This window comes from Lissotriton helveticus, chromosome 8, assembly GCF_964261635.1.
Source record: "Lissotriton helveticus chromosome 8, aLisHel1.1, whole genome shotgun sequence".
Taxonomy (NCBI): domain Eukaryota; kingdom Metazoa; phylum Chordata; class Amphibia; order Caudata; family Salamandridae; genus Lissotriton; species Lissotriton helveticus.
Window position 1 is genome coordinate 281354450 of NC_136069.1, and position 25781 is coordinate 281380230.

The following is a 25781-nucleotide window of genomic DNA, read 5'->3' on the forward strand; positions in this document are numbered from 1 at the left end:
CCCAAGAAATAAGGAGCTCGTCGCCGAACTGAGGAGGGTTTTTAAACAAACAATAGCTAGACGGAAAAACGAGATAAAAAACGCAGCATGGGAAAGTTTACTCTCAACTGACGTCATGCGCGATAGTGGACAGTTCTGGGCAACGTTAAATCGCCCTTTTTTCTCTGACTCAGAGAACACCATTTTGGATGGTGTCACCCCTGATGATAAATGGCTTAAGCATTTTAAAGAGGTTTACGATGACCCATGTTCTGGTTCCCTGATCGTCCCACTAGTGGTACCCGATTCTCCACCTTTATTTTTTAATTCTGCAGAAGTAGAGCGAGCGATATTAGAGACCTCAAAAAACAAGGCTCCAGGCCCAGATGGAGTTCCTGCTGATCTTTATCGCCACTCTCCCAAACTCTGGGCCAAGATTTTAACAAATGTTTTTAACGCTTCCAGTGCTAATACTTTCCCTGCCTCGTGGGCCACCTCGATTATTGTGCCGATTTTTAAAAAGGGGCAACGAGGAGACCCCTCATGTGATAGACCCATTTCCCTTTTAGACTCTGCGGTTAAAATTCTGGGCAGAGTCTTACTGTATAAATTAAGGGAAAACATAGAGCGTCGTGGAATTTTGTCTAATCTACAATACGGGTTTAGAGAAAAGAGGGGCACTCTGGATCAGTGTTTGAACTTTCATCTTTTAATTGCTAAATACACGGTGGCGAAGGAGGGGTCCTTATTTTTGGCCTTCATGGACCTCTCCTCGGCTTTCGACCTGGTGAACAGGCACAAGCTGTGGTCGATGCTTTTGGAGATCGGCACTGACCCCTTGCTTGTCAGTTTCATGGCGTCCCTCCACCAGGAGTTGTTTGCCTCAGTTAGAGTCACCAAAGAGGGCAGGTGCACAAGCCACTTTAGATCTGAGAGGGGGGTCAGGCAGGGCTGCATTCTGGCCCCTCTTCTTTTTAACATCTATATTAATGGTCTGGGTAAATACCTTGACGTACCGGGGGTTGATGTACCGCGTGTAGGAGATTTAACAATACCAGTTCTCCTATACACGGACGACGCAGTTTTGTTGGCCCGCACAGGGGTGGGTTTACAGAAGCTTCTGGATTTATTTGGTGTTTTTATGGATCGGTTGGATCTGAAGATTAACATAATAAAATCTCACACCATGGTGGTGGGTAAAACTCGAAATAAGTATAAATCCAAAGTCTTCTTTTGTAAGGAAGAGATGGTCTCCAGGGTTTCCGTATTCTCCTACTTAGGGGTTCTCTTTGATGAGAAGGGTACGTGGGGCCCTCAAATTAAGCATAAAAGCATCTCTGTGGCAAGATCTACGTCAGCTCTTATGGGCTTTTCAAAACGCTTGGGGGCATGCCCAATGGAGGCCCTCTTGAAGGTATATAACACAAAATGCATTCCAATTGCTACATATAGTGCCTGTATATGGGGTTATGCATCTCAGGACAAGATGCAATTATCGGAAAATAGGTTCCTGAGATACCTTTTGACAGTTCCTCAGTCTACTCCCACTTTCTCAATACATTGAGGTAGGCCTGGACTATGTAACCGATAAATTAAAAATGGCCCCTTTAATTTTCTGGGCTAAAACCTGGCTTAACCCTGAAATAACCTTGAACCACGCTATCTTGAGTGACGTAGCATTGGATTATGCTAAAAGGGTACCCTGGTTGGAATACCATTTGAACGGTTAGGCCGTCCTGAGCTGTACTTAACCACATCTTGCATTAGGAAGGAGGACGTAATTTGTATTAAGCACCACTTTGTAGGTAGGAACAGATTAGATAGTGAGGTGCGGGAATTAGTAAAACCTAGTTAGATCTCACTTTATGTTACTGACTTCCCCCTCACTCGAGCCATACCTGAAAATTGTGACTTAGACTAAACCCTATCATAGAGTTTTACTGATAAAATTTAGATTTAATCGGATACATTATGCCCTGGGTACATACCAAACATGGGGTAATCCAGAATGCTGCCCGCCCTGTAGCTGTGAACATTTTTCATCACAGGATACCATGCATTTCCTCATGTTTTGTGGGTTTTATGCAGAAATTAGGAAAAAATATTTGCTCCCGATCCTGCGAGAAGCTGGCTTTAGCCAAGTCAGACCTGCTCTTATGTTTCTCCAGATGTTAGGCAGTCCCCGCACTACTTTCTCCGTGGCTAGTTTCTTAGTGGCAGCATTAAGAATTAAATCGAAAAATCTTGAGACAAATGTATAAACCTGCCTGTTTTTTCTGTCTTATATGGGCTCGCACTGAAATTGTATATATATGAAATGCTCAAACTTCTGTATGTATGAATTGTTGTTTCTTTTATGATTTTAATCAATCGTATAAAGTATTTTGACTGACTGACTGAAGCAAAGTTAATCAAAAGAGTAAAAAAAAAAGGAGAGAATAATGCAACATTAGGGAAGACTGATACCAAAGAATAGACGTAACGATTTTTCATGGCTTGGGTAAAAGTCATCACAATGAACGATCCATCTCACACTGTGGCTTTAAAGGTATCTATCAGCCACGGATAGCAGAGAAAAGCAAAATGCCTTATCCTTCCATTTGTACCAGTAAGAAGGCATATATTTGGATGCCTAATCATTCCTGGCAAAAAATCAGTAGGTGGGTTCTGGGCTACCCCTCAGCCTATTATTTTGTAGGCTTTTATTATACACAAACCTTGCACAGAAAGTATGTAGCAGAATAGTGGCATGAATCACAATAATATGTTCATTAACAAACGCAAAGAAAGTATACAGTATGGAAAACAAAGGGATAAAATACAGATTCTGCATTCATTAACCAAGGCTGAATATAGTTATACTACAGGTCCCAGTGTGGATCATGCTAAGCTATGTCTGGGGAAGAAGAAAAATATCCCTTAAGACATTACTTCTTTGATGGATGCTTTGCATTGATTTTCACAAGGTGAAAACGGTGTGCCAGAGTATGTCTACTGCTCATTATATGTACAATTATTGAACAAACAAACATGTGAGGGGCAAAATCCATAGTAAGGAAAGGGAAAATATTAATTACAAAAAAGACCAACTCGTATTTCCAAAAGATAGGTATAAAAACCTTTTCCTTTCATAGTTAATATAGAATCTAACGATTGACCAAATAATCATCTATATATCAAGAGAAAAAGTCAAAGAAAAATAGGAAAACTAACAATCTTTACACGATCTCTAAAAATGTCTGCATTTGCTAAAACAGTTCTTTAATTCTTTAACAACCTGTCCTATAATCCTCAATAGCTAATGAGATATTCAGAAACCCAAGCACAGTTCAAACACATGATTACTTCCTCTTCAATCATCCTTTACAAAGAAAATGTAATTCTACTGAGCTTATTCATACTATTGACTAAAATACCTCTTGATTTGTGGGATTCTCAAAATTATTTTATATGTCTGTTCCTGAACCAATAGCCGATTCATTAAATACAGTGAAAAAGTATTTTTTTTAAACCAGTAATCTAAAAAAACTTTTTGGAACAGCCCATTTGCCTTTTTAATTTGATTCAGTGTGAACTATGAAAGGAAAGGCTTTTAGACTTACTATTTTTTTTATTGACAACAGCGGTGGTGGTGGTGGGGGAGGATTAGCCCTATATGTTTACAGAGATCCTTCAGATGTCACCTTTTAATGCTGAATCACTGATTTACCTTGGTAAAGCACTGATTGATATAGTCATAGTGTCTTGGGAGAAACACTTTTTAGCCTTTTGCAGTAGTTGGGGAAGTGGATTACTGTTGTCGATCTACACCAGTGGACCCTAAATTTTACGTACACACCCCTCACTGGAGAGCCTTGTGGTACTGGTGTGTACTGCCAAACTAAGCCTGAATTCCTTCCCTGATTTCCTAGGATAGGAAGTCAAAATGAGAAGCGGCCATGGTATTCAGTGTTCAGGTAATCTCATTGTACAAGGCAAATGGCACATGCCTGCTTATATGTTACACCCATACATTTTGGAAGGGTAATGTTGGCACCGTTTGCCTACCTGAACATATGAAGATTTCGTTTTCTCAACACTTTTGAGATGGTTAGTAAGTGGTGAAACCGATTCAGAAGACCACTGTTGGCACAACAGACTCAGTAGGCTTCCTTCCAAGACGCACATGGTTGTATTCCACCCGCTTCTCAGAGGATGTGTAAGTGAACCTGATGGACAGTGCTGTTTGATGGTAACTGGGTAAACAGGGGTCCCTAGTTCTGGCCTTCTCAACCATCAAAGCAGAGCTGACCTTGTCAGCAGTTTATAGGCTGGTCAGTTGCAAGAGGTATAGGGCACCAGCAGCATCAGTCTTTATCCTCATTGCCTGTTGTCACTTCCTTAATAGTGCTTTAACTTTTTTCACAGTCACCTAGTATGGGGATGGATATAATTAATTTTGAACCATTGTAATATATATCTTTGCACCATTGGGTCTGTCTGCTCATTCAGTGTGGCTATGCCCTACCATTGTTACCTGTTTGCTGCTGATTCCTCATTCTAATTCTTTCATCCTCAAGTTCCCTTTACCCCCAGGCCTTTTATATCCCCCATCTTGATGGAGGTTCTTGCTCTTAAAAAAAAGATGCAATAGTGATGGTTTGAGTGGCACAGAGGAATGTGGGATGTGATTCCAATTATTTTCTAGTTTCCATGAAGGATGGCATGCTCCCACCCATATCAAGCTTCAGAATTCTCATCTCATTCCTGAGGAGAGGAAAATCTTAGTGCTGTCTCTAGGGCATGTCTCCAGCCCTTGGACCAGCAGGATTGGATGGTGTCCTTAGACTTACAGGAAGACTAGTTCCTTAACCTGCTATCCCTTTGGTATTATTTACAGTTTCTAGTGGGAACAGATTGCAGCCAGCTGGATCTTTCACTTTAAACTCTCTTCAGTGCCACAAGTCTTTACCAAGGTCCTGGACGTGGTTGCCCCAATCACCAAAGATCAGGGGTGCATGTCTTTCTTTACGTGGAGGACTGGTGAATAAATGCATGCTCACCCCGGCTGGTGTCTGATTACATTTTGCAGACTGCCACCTTGTTCCACCATCTAGGCACCTACAGCCTGTTGAGAAGAGTTTGCACAGCCTGTACCTCAGAAGTGCACATATATTAATAGAAGGGAATTCCTGAGGGATCTCCTTATGGGTATACAACCTTTACAACGCAACTTTTACAACGTAGTGCCTTTACAACGCGGTATTTACAACGCAAACCATTACAACGCATTGCGCTGGGGGGCGCTCTAGGATAGGGAATAGATTTCATTTACTATCCAACACCTTCCCTACTATCCATGGGGACTGGAGTTGGAATAGTAAATTAAACTATTCACTATCCAGCACCCCAAAGCACTATGCGTTGTAAAGGCATGCGTTGTAAAAACAGCGTTGTAAAGGCATGCGATGTAAAAGCATGCGTTGTAATGTCATACATCCCTCCTTAGGTCTGTGCGACTTCGGCGATAAAGCTGCCATTGCTCCTGCCAGGCAGCAACTGGGACCTCTGCACTCTTTTGCCTAGCACTAAAGCTTGAATTTGGCATAGTGCAGTCTCAATTTTCATAGCATTGATTTGCTGGAGTGAGTATCCAGGAGAACAACACCTTTCGGACTTCAGTAACATACTCTGATGGCTATGACAACTCTGTCCTCCCATCTTCCCTGCAGATAATGATTTTTTTTTCCTTTTTATTTTGGCTCTGCACTGTGTGTCCATATCCTCTCTGAAGGTGCAGAAAACATCACAAGCTCCTGTGGCACTTTATTTGGACCATCAGTTTCACTTGTGGTTGAGTTGCACCATTCCTCTGGCAACACTGAACAGTATGATATGCTTTTACTAGAAAAAGTTCCAAATTCACTGTGGCGCCTGTGAGTAAGGTTCAAATAAGGAATTTATGGACACTGTGCTGTCTTTCAAAAAAGCACATTACTGAAGGTAAGTAATTATTATGTTTTAGTTGATTAATGAAACTTCTTATGAAAAATAATAATACTTCACTAAATTTCTTACATTACACAGCTCATGGAATGCTGCGTGAACGCCCTAGTGACGTCCTTTAAAGAGACAATTTTAGCAGAATGTCAAGGCATGATCAAAAGAAATGAAACTGAAAGTAAGTTACTGGATCTATATCAAATGTGACATTCTCTGGTTACCTTGAATTAATCGAGTTGTTGCAAAAACGTTATTTTACTTTAAAGTTTTGCATTATATTCTGCGCCATTTTAATATATCACTATATACCTTTATTTAAAGCTGTGTACTAAGCAATAATTACCATGTTCCTCCAAAAAGAAACCCTAGACTCCTCTTTTTGCTCTATATTTTATCTCTTCTATTTCATTTTAAACCTCATTGTACCCGAAATCATAGGTCTTGAGGAAAGAAAGGAACAAAAAGAAATTTGTGGAAAAACTAAACTAGAGTATTAACTAGTAAGCTGAAACTCCCTTAAGCACTAAGGAAACCACCACATATGTGCATTTAGAATTAAAAATCAAGTAGTGTCTCCTTCATTCTGCACCTTCCATTCACTGATGATCTTGTAGTTGGCTCTGCATTAACCTGGACATGCCCCATCACTGGACAAACGTTTCCCAAGACAGTGTATAAATGACAACTCAGAACCCCTCTCCAGGTTTATCCATGTTGGACTCAATAGCAGCATCAGAATAAAGAAACCTCCCCTGACACCATTTCATAATTTTAGCTTTAGTTGAGAACACTGTATTCTATGTAAGGTGGACTAGAAGTAATTAGGGATTCATCTACCCAAAACTGTCGTAACAACTTGGACCTACATAGCCGTTTTATCTTAATACATCAAAGTATGTATATATATATATATATATATATATATATATATATATATATATATATGTGTATATATATATATATATATATATATTCACTGAAAAAACCATAGGTTTCACATTTGTTATAGTTAGGAAATAGCATTTAAAAAACCTTTGAAATTCACTGAAAAAACCATAGGTTTCACACCAGTATAGTTAGCTAAACATTTTACTCATACAAAACCATTGAAATTCCCACGTTATATATAGTTGGACTCACTATAACTCGCGCGCCCGCAATCCACTGCTGATGATGTCACATATTACATCATTCATGACATGGTCAGTGACATCACTGATGACATCACTGATGACATCATCCATGTGATAATACAATACACCTCCTTACACTCTAATCTAACCTTTGATACACCCAGTGTTAAATACAAACTACCATTCCTGAAACCATTGACACAGTAATACCACTTACCACATACGCACTCACTGATTTCTAGGTCTACACACACATCCACTCATTCACCCATACAATCACTCATACATACAGTCACTCAACAACACTAACATATGCACTCATACATCTATACAGAGACTCGCACACTGCCACTCATCCATGGAGTTACTCACACACCTAGTCAGTCATGTAAAGAATCAATCACACTCCCATTTCCACAACTACACAGTTATACACACAAAACCTTACTTATTTAAACATAGATTAACACAGACTTACTCTCTTTTACAATCACTGATACAAGTACACATTGATAGATACAGTCACCTATGCAATCACAGGCTATCATATATAGACATTTATATATGCCAACTCTCACATGCACTGTGTTTTACATATGTACTTACTTGGACATGTAGCACTGAGATATCCATTCACTCACCAACACACCCATGCACACAGTAAACCGCCTATACAGCTGTTTCCACATGCACTCTTGAACCCATACACCAAGTGAATCAACTGCTCACACATCTATGCACAGTCACCCACCTCCCAGCCACCTCCACTCACACTCACATACAAATACTTTGGTTACCAATCATTAACCCATATAGCCAGTCATATAGCTACTAATCAATACATGGAGCAGCTTACACAACAACAGACATAATGATGCACACATTCTAACAGTTTAGTCACTAACCCAAGCATTCAATAAGACACATTTAATCTCCCACTCATACAGTCAGTCACGCACCTACTAAATCCATTATCCAGACACTCATACATACACTCATTCTTCAATATGTTAAACACATTTTAACTGTACAGGAACACACATTCACTGGATGATGTCATCAGTGAAGTCATCAGTGATGTCATTTGAGATGTCATCAGTGATGTCATCAGTGATGTCATTTGAAATGTCATCAGTGATGTCATCAGTGATGTCACTGACCATGTCATTAATGATGTAATATGTGACATCATCAGCAGTGGATTTCGGGCGCGCGAGTTATAGTGAGTCCAACTAACTATAACGTGGGAATTTCAATGGTTTTGTAGGGGAAAAACGTTTAGCTAACTATAACTGGTGTGAAACCTATGTTTTTTTCAGTAAATTTCAAAGGTTTTTTAACCAGATCGATGCTATGCATTTTCCCCTCCTGTGCTGGGATTTGATCATTCCCATGTTTCATGACGAGCTGGGCTCGTCATGAGCGTGCGAGGAGGCTACCTCATGACGAGCCCAGCTCGTCATGAGCGTGGAAGGGGTTAAATGCTAATTCGGAACTATAACAAATGTGAAACCTATGTTTTTTTCAGTGAATATATATATATATATATATATATATATATATGTGTATATATATATATATATATATATATATATATATATATATATATATATATATATATATATATATATATATATATATATATATATATATATATATATATATATATATATATATATATATATATATACATACTTTGATGTATTAAGATAAAACGGCTATGTAGGTCCAAGTTGTTACGACAGTTTTGGGTAGATGAATCCCTAATTACTTCTAGTCCACCTTACATAGAATACAGAGTTCTCAACTAAAGCTAAAATTATCCAACGCACCAACGCTTTTGCCACCCATTTGGGGTTAATTTGGGACACAGACAGCTTGGCAGTGGCAGACCTTGATGTGAAGATATTAAAACCACAAGATCCAGAAAGCCACAGTGTGGCCACGCCCAAGCGGGCGGGACTTTTCAATTTAAGGTGGTTCCTCCCTTGCCACACCTTGCTTCATTTCCATGCCTGCAGCTCCTGAAGAAATGCTATCAAGCATGAAACGCGTCGGGCTTTACAGGACTTGAATTTTGCAAAGCATGTGGGCTGTTTACTGAATGCTGGTCCTTTGGTGAAATAAATAAGGTTACTCTTCATCACTCGTGTGGGCTCACTCTTACCAGACAAACTCTGTGATGAATTTAAAGCGGCGCAGTCTGAGCCGCGAGTTGAGCCGCGCTGCACGGTGTTGCAGACCCGCTGGGACGCCACATGACGCCTCAGCTTTGGGGCGAGTGATACCTACCGAAGGAAATCAAGAGCCTTTGGCAAGCAACGCACCAACGCTTTTGCCACCCACTTGGGGTTAATTTGGGACACAGACAGCTTGGCAGTGGCAGACCTTGATGTGAAGATATTAAAACCACAAGATCCAGAAAGCCACAGTGTGGCCACGCCCAAGCGGGCGGGACTTTTCAATTTAAGGTGGTTCCTCCCTTGCCACACCTTGCTTCATTTCCATGCCTGCAGCTCCTGAAGAAATGCTATCAAGCATGAAACGCGTCGGGCTTTACAGGACTTGAATTTTGCAAAGCATGTGGGCTGTTTACTGAATGCTGGTCCTTTGGTGAAATAAATAAGGTTACTCTTCATCACTCGTGTGGGCTCACTCTTACCAGACAAACTCTGTGATGAATATATATATATATATATATATATATATATATATATATACACATACATACTTTGATGTATTAAGATAAAACGGCTATGTAGGTCCAAGTTGTTACGACAGTTTTGGGTAGATGAATCCCTAATTACTTCTAGTCCACCTTACATAGAATACAGAGTTCTCAACTAAAGCTAAAGTTATGAAATGGTGTCAGGGGAGGTTTCTTTATTCTGATGCTGCTATTGAGTCCAACATGGATAAGTTATAGTTAGGAAGTAGCATTTAAAAAACCTATGAAATTCACCGAAAAAAACATAGGTTTTACACCAGTTATAGTTACCAGGAAATTTTACTCGCATAAAACCATTGAAATTCCCACGTTATAGTTAGTTGGACTCACTATAACTTGCGCGTGCAATGCACTGCTGATGACGTCACATATTACATCACTCATGACGTGGTCAGTGACATCACTCATGACATCACTGATGACACCATCCAGTGAATGTGTGTCTTTCTGAAAAATAAATATTAGTAAGTAATGTTTACATTTTTAAACATATGTATTAATGTTTCACTTTGTGTACAAGTGGCTGCATGGGTTGGTGAGTAGCTACATGTGTAGGTATATGGGTTATTAGATGTTTTTTTTAATATCAATATGAGTGTCTATATGTTTGGTGGGGGTGTTACTTAGCACATAGATGCATGAATGAATGACTCTCTGTTTGTATGTGTTTTGAATACAGCATATGTGCAGGACTGTATGGGTGGATGAGTGTGTATATATGTGTTAGTGAGTGAATCACTGTCTCACTAGTGTCTTTATCTGTAACTACATATGTTTTAATCTAGTATATGTGAATATTGATGTATATAAGTGAGTATATGTGAGAGTGAGGGATTGTAAGAGTTCCTGTTCAAATAAGTATGTGTTTCTATAAGTGATTGTTTAAGAGAGTAAGTATGTGTAAGTTTCCTTAGAAGTAAAGTGGTAGTGTGTGTATAGCTGTATATGCAAATAAATGGATGTTTAATAGTTTATTTGCATGTGTGAGTATGTGTGAGAGTATCTTTTGGATGACTGTCGTTGTGTAACAGGATATATAGGTGTATCACTATATATGATGAGTGAGTATATGTTTGAGTGACTACATAGAACTGTTGGTGAAAGAGTGGATGTGTATATAGATGGTGGATTTACTGAATTGGTTGTTGTAACTGGTATCGGTATCTCCATTTTTTTGAAAATTATAGTTTCTATTTTTGAATATGTGTTTCAAGGGTTACATTACAGTGAAAAGAGGTCTGTCACTCTGTCGCAAGGATGGTGTCATCAGTGATGTCATGAGTGATGTCACTGACCACGTCATGAGTGATGTAATATGTGACGTCATCAGCAGTGCATTGCACGCGCAAGTTATAGTGAGTCCAACTAACTATAACGTGGGAATTTCAATGGTTTTATGCGAGTAAAATTTCCTGGTAACTATAACTGGTGTAAAACCTATGGTTTTTTCGGTGAATTTCATAGGTTTTTTAAATGCTACTTCCTAACTATAACGTGTGTTTTTTCAGTGAATTTCATAGGTTTTTTAAATGCTACTTCCTAACTATAACGTGTGTAAAACCTATGGTTTTTTCAGTGAATTTTCAAGGTTTTGTAAATGCTAATTCCTAACTATATATGGTCTATAACCTATGGTTTTTTCAGTGAATTTCAATGGTTTTTTAATAGCAAATATCAAAAGCTTTAAAATGTCAAGTACGTGGTAGGTAAAAACATTTTCGTGTTTATGCACGCTGATGTGCTTTCAACGCTGCCCCCCCCCCTCTTTTCTTTTAGGAGTATTCTCTCTTTGCAGATAGTGAAGGGTAGGTAACGCAGGCCTTTGCCCCCGTTGTAATCCGTCGTGCCTGCTTCCCTCTCCATTTGATTGATTGTTAGCCAAGCATTTACTGTTTTGGAATTGGTTCTCTTTGGTTCATTCTCTATTTACAAACAAGCACAGAGTCGCAATACTCTGTTTAGTCTTTGCAGATAGTGAAGGATAGGTAACGCAGGCTTTAGCCCCCGTTGTAATCCGTTGTGCCTATTTTTATCCCTCATTTGATTGATTGTTTGGCCGAACATTGATCGTTCAGAATTGGTTCTCTTTGGGTGATTCTCTATTCACAAATAAGCACAGAGTCGCAATACTCTGTTTAGTCTTTGCGGATCGTGAAGGATAGGTAGTGCAGACTTTTGTCCCCTTTGTAATCCGTCATGCCTATCTCTGCCCCGTTTGTTGGTAGTTAGTTCAGCCCGGACCGTTTATTAGAGGTAGATCATCCGACTCCACCGGAGGACACCCCTAATAAAAAGGACATATATATAAAATGCGGACTAGCCGCTGTATCGTGCAAGCAAACTATAACATAAAAATCGTTGGAAAAAACAAAAGGAATCAAGCAAAATCAGTAGGCCACTGATGGGATCTCTTTTTGACCTCGCTAAAATAGAAACATTAGGAACAACCCCTCATGAGAAATATGAAACTAGTGAGAGGAACCGAGCTCGACGCCATGATGTCTGCAAGACAGCTCGGCTCCGCCGCCCACCCCGCCCAAAATAACGACAAACCCTATGCAAATATTATAAATATATACAACACACCAGCAAAGTAACAGGGTAAAACGTTTTATTAAATAACTATTTACATGGCAGCCTGCTGCAACATCGATCCAAATGCATGACGCTGTTCCTGTCCCTCCTTGTGCAGCAGGTCCGCGGCTACGCCCATCCGGAAGACGAGGCCCCCGGCACGTATAGGGCGGGGTCTTGCTGGCAGCCATCGGCCGAAGAGGTCGTTGGGTGGATGGCCCGGAAGCACCACGGCCACGATGTTGTTGTACTGGCCTTCCCATTCGTCCACCCTGAGGTGGCATCCAGCGAGCCACGGGTGGGGGGGGGGGGTGAATGCCTTGCTGATGACCCCCCACCCCCTCTTATTGCCTGGTCCGACCATCACATATACCTGCACCAGGAGACGGCGTGGGGTGCACTGGGAGGGAGAGGCGGCGCGAACGAGCCTCCCCCACCTCCCCAGGTGGAGGTTCCTCAGCTGCACCCCAGCGCTTCACTCGGCCAGCTGAGTTGCGCCCGCTCTTGCGGCACAGTGCCTCGCTCGGCCAGCTGAGTTGCGCCCGCTCTTGCGGCACAGTGCCTCACTCGGCCGGTTGAGTTTCGCCTGCTCTTGCGGCTACAGCGTCTCACCCGCCTCCGGCCGCAACCACAGCGCCAACGATCGCTGCTGACGGAGGGGAGCCTTGCCGGTGAGAGCCACTGTTCTGAAGAACCGCTGCCTGCGGTGCCTCCCTGAGCCGCTTGACTGAGGCCCCCGAGGGGCGGTGTGGTGGCGCGGACTCGGAGGGGGCGCTTGGCTCCTCCCCCTCCCCAAGTCTTGTTGCCCTGGTGTGGCCTGAGATCGCCCCCGACATAGGCGGCCGGCTCCCGGGGTCCGGCGGGACTTTTAGCCTTTTGGTGACTCTTCCATTCTGGACCTTGTCCCACAATCCGTTTGACCTGAAGACACGTCCTGCGGTGCCCTCGCAATGCGGCCTGGTCCCTGAATGTGTGCGGGGGGACGGTATTTATTGGATCAAGATGGCGGCTTCACACAAAGCTGACTCAAGTGTTGCTGCTGATGCTATGCAGACAAAAACTGGTTTTCAGTTTGTACATTCTTCAGGATTTTTCCATCCAAGGCTGGTTGAGAGTTTGTAGAACGATGGCTTCAGATTTTAAACATACTACTCTTCAACATTCTTCATAAATGTAAGAATGTGAGACTCACTAGGAGAACGGCCGTTTATCTTTCCTTTCAAAATGCTGCCAACAATATTTTCTGTATGGAAGACACCATCTTGTAGCATAAAGGGCTGCGTCAAGGGTGGTATTGCCCAGAATGTCTTGTTTTCAAGTGCTCGTAATGACGAAGCCAGGACTGTGGCAGAGCGTCCAAAATCTACAAAAAACACCACTGCCAACTCTTCAATAACTTCCATCACCCAGCACCGCATTTCCAAAGAAACAGCATAGCAAGCTTTCGTGGCCTTTAGAGTTTTCGGAAGCAGTTTCCCAAGACCATCACTGCAGCCATTGCAATCCAACAGAGGAACTTTTTCCAAGATCGGCATATTAACAGGGCTGCTGGTGTAATCGGGGCTCTTGCAGCCATTCAACTTAATTGAAGCTTTCACAATGACAGACCGCCCACTGAACTTCGTGCCATGACATTTACTTATTTTTTTTTGTGTAAAGGTATCTACCCAGGCAGACAATTAAAACAAAAGGCTGGCTATTTAAAAAAAAACATATTCATAAACACATAATTGATAAAATTAAAGCAATGGACTGGAATGATATCAAAAGGTTAGTTTTTAATATAAATATAAAAGATGTATGGATACATGTGATTCAATAAAAGAGGTTACATAATACGAATAAATGTTACTTCATCGGGCTTTTCATTAATAGATATAAAGCAGACATATCGATACACATAAAATAAGGGGGGGGCTTTTTCTTAAAAATAAATTCTCAAGTTTTATGAAAAATAAGGCTGTGTGTCAACGCGTTTCGACAAAGTCATTTGTCTTCATGAGGACAGATCGGTATTCAGCCACTTTTTCTAAATAAAATAAGATAAAACAAAATAACATTTAAATCACAGTGCATTGCTATTTCTTGTATTTACATAGATAGAACATGATTCAGTTGAAAGAAATGTTTATTTTTCTTTTTCTTTACATAGCCAGACTTATATTGTAGTACAAATTTGATTGAGGACACAAAGTTGGAAAACACTTACATATTTCATAGACGTAATAAACAAACGTACATCACAGTATTATTAATAACGGAAATATTCCCAAGAATATATGTTCGAGAGAAATTGGCGTAACATTTTAGGAATCTTATATTTCAAAAAAATACCTATAATTCTAAATAAACAGAGTAAGCTATTACAAAAGGCTTTATCCAATCTATCTCACCTGCATATAATTTTTTAATGGTAGACAACCTATCTCAAACAAATAAGAAAAGGCGCATTTGCCTAGAAGTTAATTTCATTGATGAGACAGATTTATTGTGCATATGCTGGACTATTTTGGCATGATGTCTAATTTAAAAACCAAAGGTTAATAAAATGTGGTTAAAGAAGATCTGATTCTTTTAGAATTTATATTGCGTCAAATGAAAGATCAAAAATGATCGATTTACTAGATGTTTCAAACTAGATGTTTCAAATTTGAAACATCTAGTAAACTGGTATAGGACTTTATACATCGTAATTTTCTTTTTAAACAGTTATCACATACCGACTCCGGATATTAGAGGAGAGGTGCCTTACTCGCTTCATCTACCACGAACCTATTGTTTCATAACTTCTTCTTTTTTAGGTAAGAATATTTGGCAATTAAATTCAAATAAATCGATGTAGGCTCCTTTGAGTCCGTCTACTCATATAACATATCGATCATTTTTGATCTTTCATGGTTGTCTACCATTAAAAAATTATATGCAGGTGAGATAGATTGGATAAAGCCTTTTGTAATAGCTTACTCTGTTTATTTAGAACTATAGGTATTTTTTTGAAATATAAGATTCCTAAAATGTTACGCCAATTTCTCTCGAACATATATTCTTGGGAATATTTCCGTTATTAATAATACTGTGATGTACGTTTGTTTATTACGTCTATGAAATATGTAAGTGTTTTCCAACTTTGTGTCCTCAATCAAATTTGTACTACAATATAAGTCTGGCTATGTAAAGAAAAAGAAAAATTTCTTTCAACTGAATCATGTTCTATCTATGTAAATACAAGAAATAGCAATGCACTGTGATTTAAATGTTATTTTGTTTTATCTTATTTTATTTAGAAAAAGTGGCTGAATACCGATCTGTCCTGATGAAGACAAATGACTTTGTCGAAACGCGTTGACACACAGCCTTATTTTTCATAAAACTTGAGAATTTATTTTTAAGAAAAAGCCCCCCCCCTTATTTTATGTGTATCGATATGTCTGCTTTATATCTATTAATGAAAAGCCCAATGAAGTAACATTTATTCGTATTATGTAACCTCTTTTATTGAATCACATGTATCCATACATCTTTTATATTTATATTAAAAACTAACCTTTTGATATCATTCCAGTCCATTGCTTTAATTTTATCAATTATGTGTTTATGAATATGTTTTTTTTGAAATAGCCAGCCTTTTGTTTTAATTGTCTGCCTGGGTAGATACCTTTACACAAAAATTGTTTTCCCTGACCCAGGAGTACGATCCACATCAGGGGGTCCTTGATACCTACAAAAAAATGACATTTACTTATAACATTCTGCTGGGTCTTCGCCGAACTGAAGTCTACAAATGCAAAGCATTTCATTCCGCTTTGACATTTCTTGACATGTAGTGGGTTGAAGTCTTTAAAGAGGTCCACAATTTGCTCCTCAGTCACATCACTTGAAACATTCCCCAAGCCAGGCAGGTCCCACACCACTTGAAAGGACCTGCCTGGCCTCGACCAAAATGGCGCCAGTATGGGAGCGACTTGCAACTCCTTATGACGTTCTAGTTACTTAGCCTTGACGTTATGGGGGATGTATGCGGTCTTTGTGCACATGGCGGGCGGGGAAGGGTACTGACTGGGCATAAGGACAACCCTATTGATGTCGGTTTTTCATTATTGATTATTGTATTATTAAAGCTTCGAAGTAATGTTACCCATGATACTCGCCCTTGGTGTGCGTATGGACGATTTTATTGTAACTGATCCTGTTATACTTTCGAATAAAAAATCAACCTTCACTGATCCTGCAACCGTTTGTCACGTTTATTTTTTTCAATTAAATGGCTCGCTTGTTACATACTCCTATACCCCTGGCTTTTGACCCTTTCCTACGCGCGGTCTGTACTACCGCCCTCGGGCGATCTATGTAATGAACAGACTACCATTGCCGAGACACAAGGGAATGCATCTCAGAGAGATAAGTCAAGTACGTGGTAGATAAAAACATTTTCGTGTTTATGCACGCTGATGTGCTTTGAACGCTGCCCCCCCCCCTCTTTTCTTTTTCTGCAGGTTACATTGGAATTTCAGCTAAAGTATGGAGAAGACCTAAACCGCACCGTGTTCCACGCGAGGAAAAATAGGCTAGCTCTGTGAGACGGTACATTATATGTACGAGCTATCTCTGGGAGCGTGAAAGATTGTATGGTATGAATGTGCGCATGGGCCCTGATTTGTACGGTATGAATGCGTATGTGTGGCGCACGACTGGGTCAATAAAAGAATGCTTTTTGTATGACTGAGGCGTTGATCGAACAGTTAATGGTATGAGAAAAATAAGCCCGAACATGGTATCTGCATGTGAAGGACGAAAAAGAATATAGCACTTTCCTTACTTAGGAACGACTCTCTCTGGAGCTAGTGAATGGGAGAGTAGCCTACACCAGAAACTTGAAGAGTTATTTCAGTACGACGAACCCGACCCCAACCGATATTCCAAATGTACACCCAAAATAATGCGCACCAGTAAGTCAATGTATGTGCTGACTAAATAAGAGAAGTTAGCTCGGCTCCGCCGCCCACCCCGCCCAAAATAACGACAAACCCTATGCAAATATTATAAATATATACAACACACCAGCAAAGTAACAGGGTAAAACGTTTTATTAAATAACTATTTACGTGGCAGCCTGCTGCAACATCGATCCAAATGCATGACGCTGTTCCTGTCGAGGTAGCATAGGTGGCGGCCTAGGGGTGGAGCACCGTTGTGCAAATAGCCCGGGGGCGACACCACGCGCCAAGGCCCATCCCCGCGGTCAGCTGCAGCAGGGCGACCCTTAGCGTTTCACTCCCCGGTCAGCTGCACCATGACTGCCATTGGCGTTCAACTCGGTTGGATGGCCGGGGACCCGCTCCGGTGGCCGGGGTGAAGAGCGGCTGTTGCTGCGGAACGCTCAAAATGGCGGCCGACTCCCCCGGATTTGGGCCTGGTCCACCAGAACGACTCTGGACTACCCTGGAACTCGAATAATGGCATAGATTTTCTGTCAATACACACTCATATATGTCTCCTCAACCAATCATATTTGTTTCCGCACAATTTCATATTCAAATTAACATTTCAGTTGGATATCCTTTCAATATTTTCAAAGTCACATAACGGTCACCCTTCACCCTCTGCCTTCTCTGGCTGTTACCATGGTAACAGCTCAATCTGCACCTAGCTGAAGGCACAGGTCAAAAGTTCATATCTCAACGTTCTAAATCCAAGCAAAAAGGATAATTTCCCTCCAAACACACCTGCCTATCCACTCTTGTTTTACATTTCTTTATTTTCAACGACCAATAGAAGATTTGTTTATAATAAAACTATAACATACAGCGTAGTCTTCAATCTTGAAGTATATCAATTAACCAATCATGTTCAGTTTTCCTTTAACACCAAACCTCACACACTTTTTTTATCGTGACTTTCACCATCTACTTGCCATTCCACTTCACGAACCCATCGGAGTACTACTGCATCTACCTTGAAAATGAAGGTTTGGCTTGTAGGACACAGTTATATTCACTGGAGTGAAAAATATGCTGCAAACAGACGAATTTGTAACCTTGACTTACCAAATGTGCAGATTACGTGGATTGGCCAAAGAGGATTAAGATGTCACCAATTGATACCATTGGTGAAAACTTTTATGCATCTCCCTGAACCTAACCTGATAATTGTGCACTGTGGTGGCAATGATCTAGGCACATTAACAGGGGTAGGTCTGGAAATGCTTCTAAAAGACACCTTTCGTCAATTGATGTCACTTTTTCCTCGAACTGTCTTGGTGTATTCAAATATATGCCAAAGACAAAAATGGAATTGGTCCAATGAACGTTGTCCACAGATTGAGAAAGCAAGGAAACATGTAAATAAATCTGTTTCTGCTTTCCTCAGAGAATATAACATGGGTTCTATATACAACAACAGCCTACGTTTCAACATGGAAGGCATCTATCGGAGAGATGGTGTTCATTTCACGGATGAGGGAAATAGAATTTTCCTCTGTAACATGAGACTCTGCATCGGAACTTATTTATAAGTTCAGCAAAAACTCAATTAACACAAGGGCTCTTTTAAGAGCCACCTTAGATCTAAACACTCAAACTTGTAATTTATCTCCATCTTTCCTTATGTTTTTTGATCGCCGTGCGCGACCGAGTGCGCGCACCTCGTAACTTATTTGCGGAAAAAGAGCTACTTTTACACTTTCGTCATCCTTAATAAACCCCTCAAGAAACCTACGAAATCAAACACTCTCCACCCTGCTCCCTTTCCATTCTCACCTCTATAGTTTTTCACAGTCTTGTAAATAGGGGTGCGCGACCGAATGCATGCACCCCGCAAATGTTTTCTCCAAAAAAAAATAGTATTTTCGCGTTCAGGGTCCATACTGTACCCCCTTAGAAAACCTACCCAGCCAGACAATCTCTACCTTCTCCCCTTTCCATGTACTAACCCTTTGTTCTGTATTATATATTCACTCGCACTAACAAAATGGCGGACAACACTTCCTGATTTCCTCCGAATCGAATGTTGACAGACGTTAAACAGCAAATCACAATGCCGCTCGCGCACACCCGCATAGGTTCGCGCACCCGTGCTCGCTTACAGATATATAACTGATTTCAACTTTAATTTTCTCAGCAACTACTGAACGGATTTACACCATTTAAACAAAAGCGTGATCTGCGACCCACACTCTACCTTTCTACCAAATTTCTTATAAATCCATTCAGCCGTTCGAGCTGTAACCGTGTCTAAACGTCCTATGGAAAATAACATGGTAAAAACACGTTTTGAGACCCCCTTTTATCTCAGCCCCCACTTCACCAATCCCCCCAAAACTTTCACAGAATGAGCGCAGCGGACCTAGCCATCTTCTTTGAGAAATTCGCAAACATTCGTCCACCAGGGCCAAAGTTATTCCCAATAGAATGTTGCGGATTTCCTATGGAAACTAGGTCCTAACTATAACTACCTACTGGCGACCGCCAGTAGGATATATATATATAGATATATATATATCTATATATATATATATATATATATATCTTGAGCGTGACCAAGGGCTTTTTGGCCCGAAACGCGTCGCTGGTTCTGTTGTTTTAAAATAAATTACCATCTTGCTGACTCTGCTGGTCCGGTCCTCATTCTTTGCTGGCGTGGAGGCGGTGTCTGCGAGCGCAGAGCGAGCTGAGGAGGAGCTTTGTCTTCATATCTATATATATATATATATATATATATATATATATATCCAAGACACCGCGTCTTTACTCCATTCGCTCAGGCATTCCCCTAGGCAAGGATACGCAGACACGGACCAATTTCGTGCAAATTATTTACTCAGTACAAGTTAGCGCATGACGTTTCGGCTCTCAGCGAGCCTTGTTCACATGATATATGTATTATGTGCATCTCTCTCGCTGTTTTTTCCTGTTCCTATCTTGTTTTTCCCTTTTCATTCTACCCCTTCCTTCTTTTCTCTCACCTTTCTTTATCTGTCTCCCACTCTGTTATTGTTTTCTCTCTTTCTTTCATTCGAGCCCCCCAGCTCAGAGGTATCTTGGCATCTATGTTCAGAGGTGCAAACCTCTCTAGTAGTACCTCTCATGTTTGCTCACTTATGCTTCGGATACCTCCACTTAGCAGTGGCCAACTTGCAGGTCTGGTATTCTGTAGTCAGTCAGGATTACTCAACCTTTCTTGAATGGAGCGGCTAATAGCAGGTCAGTTAGTAGTTGGCATAGAGCCTTGGCACAGGCCCCTTTATTTGCCTTCTATCCCTCATTTTTTTAAGCACATGAAGGAAACTTGAGTACTTTTGATCATTGTTCTTTGGCGGTGTCAGGCTCCTTTTACTTCGATCATGTGTCACAGCCTTTGTATTATTTTTTTACTTCTCCATTTCACAGGCATCAAATGACTTGTCCACTTATGACAATTGCTGCAAGCCACTGGTGGATCCTTTTTTTTTTTTTTTTTAAATATCTTTATTTGCATCAAATAGACACATAAAAGGAAAAAAGACCATCATTTACAAAATCAATCGATTTCTGTAACAGTAATAAGTAAACATTAGATATTCCATTAAATATTCCATAAGTAATAAACAGAAAAGAGGTCATACAGAAAGAAAAAAAGTATTACACCCAAAGAAAAACATTTCAGAAAATGACAGATTCTATTATTAAGACATAAACAAACCCCATATTCTATCAACTTTTAGTTTAGCCTGTATACCCCTTGAAGCAGCAAGTGCAATCTCCATATTGTATGTTTCTTTAACTAGGCTCCACCATTCCATAACCATAGGTGGATTTATTTGAATCCAAGCTCTAGCAATAGTAAGTCTTGCACAGGTGACTAAAATATTCAGCAGATCCCTGAATGCGCTAATACCCCCACAAGTACCCACCAAAACATCAATGGGTGATAATGAGATAGATTGAGCAAGTCTATCTCCACTGGTGGATCCTTACACTGGAGCACACATACACAGACATCTGTCTTTGTATAGACAAGAATCTAAACCCTTTACTTCCCTCTCCTCATTAATGTATTCTGATTTGTAATCACCTGCTAAACCTATTGACTCCCTGGTGGGAAAGAGATATTCTCCAGAAGTTTGAAATTAAATAGTTGTTCCTCTAGGGAGGTTAAAGAATAGTAACAGTTTATGTAGGGATTTCAATAAATGTTCCACCAGCAGTTGTTTACTGGAGGAACAGTGTTCTAAGCTATTGGGTTTGTAATATTGTTCGAGGATGTAGTGATGGGAGTGTTTCATAGCAGAAAAATACATTGCACATATTCACAACATAAGTGAGTACAAGTCACATTGCTCCGTAGGCCCTTGTTAAGACAGATATCATAACAGAATTTGAGTAACTTCTAGGTATATACAAAGGGATTTATAATGATTGGAATATGTAGCAAACACAATACATTTGTTAGCGTGTTTTTTATTGTAGATATGAAAATGGGCACATTGTGTTTTCCCTACAGTTTGTATTGGTAGTAATGTGTTCTAAGGGAAAATATCCTGTTATTTGGGATGTTGTGTTCTTCCATAGCAGAAGACTTAATCATATTATCCATTCTCTACTCGAAGGATAAGATGAAGGACAAGTGGTGTCTGAAGGGTTCCCTGGAAGTAGAGCCAGTGACAGGCTCATTGTAAGAAAATACTGTCAAGAATAAAATAACATAGTGATCAAAGAAAGGGAAGACAGTTGACTTCCTTTGTAATTTGTGATTCTAGAGGTGTTGATGTTTCCAAACAGGTGCTGCAAAAATCTCAATCAGTCTAGAGATAATAACTCCTATGTTAGCTTTTTTGAGGTTGTAAACAGCCTGATGAGCTATATGTACAGAAATCAAATTGTAATTCGGTAGCACGTTACCGAATCACAATTTCTGTTTGCGACCAAATACAAATTTGGTATTTGGCAATGATGTTGCTTCCAAATATTGAATGGGAATGGTATGTATTAATGTTCTGCAACCGATTTTCAGTTGCAAATACTTAATCTTTTACCGACTACAAACCTGTAGTGGCAACCCATTCGCAAAGTGGAAGGGTTTGCAAATTAAAAGGAGGCAGTGGTCCACTGGACCACTGCGTCTTCTTAAAGAAACAAAGAAACTTGTCTTTTTAAACACAGACCTGTTTCCTTTTAGGGGGGAAAAGGCTACATTTAAAAATATATATTTATTAAAAAGCAATAACTGACACGGTGGTCTGCTGACCAAGCAGGCCATCATCCCTCAAGCAGGCCATCATCCCTGTGATGGCGGTGATTCCTGGTAGGTCACAAATTGCATCTCACCTCCATTAATATTCAAGAGGTTCTAGCAACACTAGCTATTATGGCACTGAAACCCAAAGGGTCATATACAATGGATACATGGTGCCTCGCCAATAAGCAGGAATTTAAATGTCTAGATAAAGCATCTAAATACTACTTTGAGAAAAGCAAAAGCTTAGTCAAGAGCCCAGGAATATTGTTAGAGGCATACAAGACCACGATCAGAGATGTCACCATAACTGGGGAGATAGGGTAAAGACGGGAGAGTTGCACTAAATCAAGCACTTTGGAGGGAGAATTGACATAGAGAGGGAATACACAGAGAACAAGTGTGGTCAACATATGTTTCGTTGTGGAAAATGTCTTTTATCCAGACACCATCTTCAGGACCACACTGAATGGAAACATTTCAAGGGTGGACGTGGGGGGGTAATGCTAGAATTTAAATTTGATCATGATGTTGATCACTGTGATATCTGCTATCTTCTTGTGGTAGCCAATCCGAGCCAGCCAGGTATATGTACTATAGGGCTCTCTTAAGTCGCAAAATCCATCCACCTAGGGACATAATTTCTTGGTACATTGCTTTCATGGGAGTTTAGTGTACGAAGGGGCACGTGGCAAGGGTGTCCACTCTTGCCACTGTTGTTTGCCATGACCGTATAAGTCTTGATGGCATGGGTGTGTGTGGATGCATAGGGATGGCCAGGTGGTGAAGTTGTATCTCACTATACATTGACGATGTCTTACTATATTTGACCAACATGGCTCAATTCTAGACAAACTGCAGGATATCTTCTGCATATTTGGGGACTGTTGTTACCGCTAGGAGATGTACGTGGAGTGGGCGGGGGGGGGGGGGGGTCACACTCACCCTACCACTATAGGTAGAGAAAACAAATCTTAAATACCTGGTGCTCTGGATAATTAGAAGCCCAGATTCATACTATGAGGAAAACCTGAAACTCCTACTCAAACGTGTGGAGCAGAATGTAAAACACGGACTTTCATAACCGCTGTCTAAAATGGACATTTTTTTTACAATGTATTGTATCCTATTGTGATGTTGTTATTATGCACTTTTATGGTTCTTTGAACCGAAATAAAGTTGGAATACTCGTACCGCCCTCTATGTTAAGAAAAGCGGCGATGTTTGAGATGGCGGGGCTCCAGAGGTTCCTGTAAATACTCCAGAACACTCCCTAAAAATACCGGAGAGTTTTTTCAGTAGATTTGACACATTAATATGGACACTGCTTTGGGGTGAGATAGGCAACCTTGGATATCCATGAGAGTCCTTCGGCGGTCAAAATAGGAAGGGGGTATTGCCCTGCCAATTGTGCGGAAATGCTGCAAGGTGGCACAAGCAAGTCTGGTGAACAACTGGGCGTACATAGACTGGGGCGAACCAGCGTTCAAACGCGACGGGGTAGAGATGGGAGCAAAAATCTACCTACATGCTCTATACAGGAGTAAGATATTGCCTGAAACATGTCCGGCAATGAAGACAGTAGTGGAAACTTGGAAGAAATCTACCAGTGAAATGGGTTCGAGCCGCCGTCTGACTCCAAAAACCCCACTGTGGGAGGGCTCCGGATTGTGTTCCGTAGAAGCACTGCAGGGGTTTACTGGTTGTGATGCCATCGGCTTATCTATTTTGACGGATGCATGGGATGCAAATGGGGTAGTCCCGATAAGAATATTAGATGTCGGAAAAAAGTCACTACACTAGTGTGTGTCCTTAGAAGAAGAAATGCTAGAACACTCCCTGTTAGAAAATAGACTCCTTAATGGGCTGGAGGAGAAGAAACTGATCTCATGGACATATGCTACAGTGATGAGAAACACAGATGACCCAAATGGGAACCGGACCTGGGGGAGTTAGAGGAGAATTATTGGCAGGAAGCATTGGCGTTCCCTGTGAGGGTGGCAATAAAATCAAGTTTCAGACTGATCCAACTAAAGATTATGCATAAAGGTATACTACATGTATACCCTGCTCTGTGGGATTAGTAGGACAGGGATGCAAAATGCCTTAGAGACTGTGGCTTAGAGGGCATTTTTATACATACACTATAGAGCTGCCCCCGCATTTGACCATTCTGGGAAGCAGTAGGGAATTAATTAGTGAAAGCAACAGGGCTACCCTTGTAACTTCAGCCCAAGTTGATAATAATGGGAATATGGGGCCCAGCAGACCATTCACGCTATTAGTAAACTTGGGTTGTATGGTAGCAAAGCGGGACGTCGCACAACGATAGGGTTCTAGGATTTCCCCTAGTCACCATAACTGGGAATTGGAAATGGAATTATGGAGAATAATGGAAAGGCAGTCTACAAAGAGTGAGTGTGCATGAAGAAATGTAAGAAATTATGGGGGCGTGGGGCATGAACTAGGGTTAGGAACGGGAGACTCAGAAGATATCCTTTCTATAATGGATGGTGGGGGGCTAGGAAATCTTCATCGTATGAGTTCACAGGAGCTGAGCTGCTGGAAAGGAACCACCATTTAGTGAACAGTAGCTACTGATATAGATGCAGCATTAGCAGGAATCGTGTTTAGCTTAGGGGAACGGGTGCAGGATGGCTGCAATATGTACATTTATTGTATTTGTTGCAATTAAAATAATAAAAATACATACAAAATAAAATATTCATGAGGTAGGTTGATTTGTGACAAACTAGGAAAAAAGTGTCTTACATTACCAACAGCGGTTGCGCTGAATCTCAATTAGGAAATCATTATTCCTAATGTTTGTACATCTGGCCCACTGTCCTTTAACTCTTCGCTTAATACAGAGTTGAATGCATCTTTTTTGATTCTGCCTCTTAATCACATAGTTTGTTTTACTTTATTGTAGGCATTACAGGTCTCTATTTCATGTTGATGATTCTGAGCTCTGAATTCGGTTTCATATTTGGACAGCATGGATTATGAGTGATAATAGATTTAGTTAACGGTCTTTGAATCTGGACTCCTACCAGCATATTGGTGTCATGGAATGGATTATTATGCTACTTGAGATAGGATATTCTGTCACCCACCCTCCTTCTTTCTGGCATAGTGTGTCCTCCAGGCATACTTGCAGTGGCCCTGTATAAAGT

The 25781-nt window shown here is 40.6% G+C and overlaps 1 protein-coding gene across 1 annotated transcript in view; it reads left to right on the plus strand.

Annotated features, from left to right (window-relative positions):
* The window catches only part of CUL5 (cullin 5), a 778902-nt gene that overhangs the window by 298659 nt on the left and 454462 nt on the right, over positions 1–25781 (plus strand). The window contains exon 8 of the mRNA XM_078657044.1: positions 6046–6139. Coding sequence (XP_078513170.1) covers positions 6046–6139 — 94 coding nt within the window. The remainder of the gene's footprint in view (positions 1–6045; positions 6140–25781) is intronic.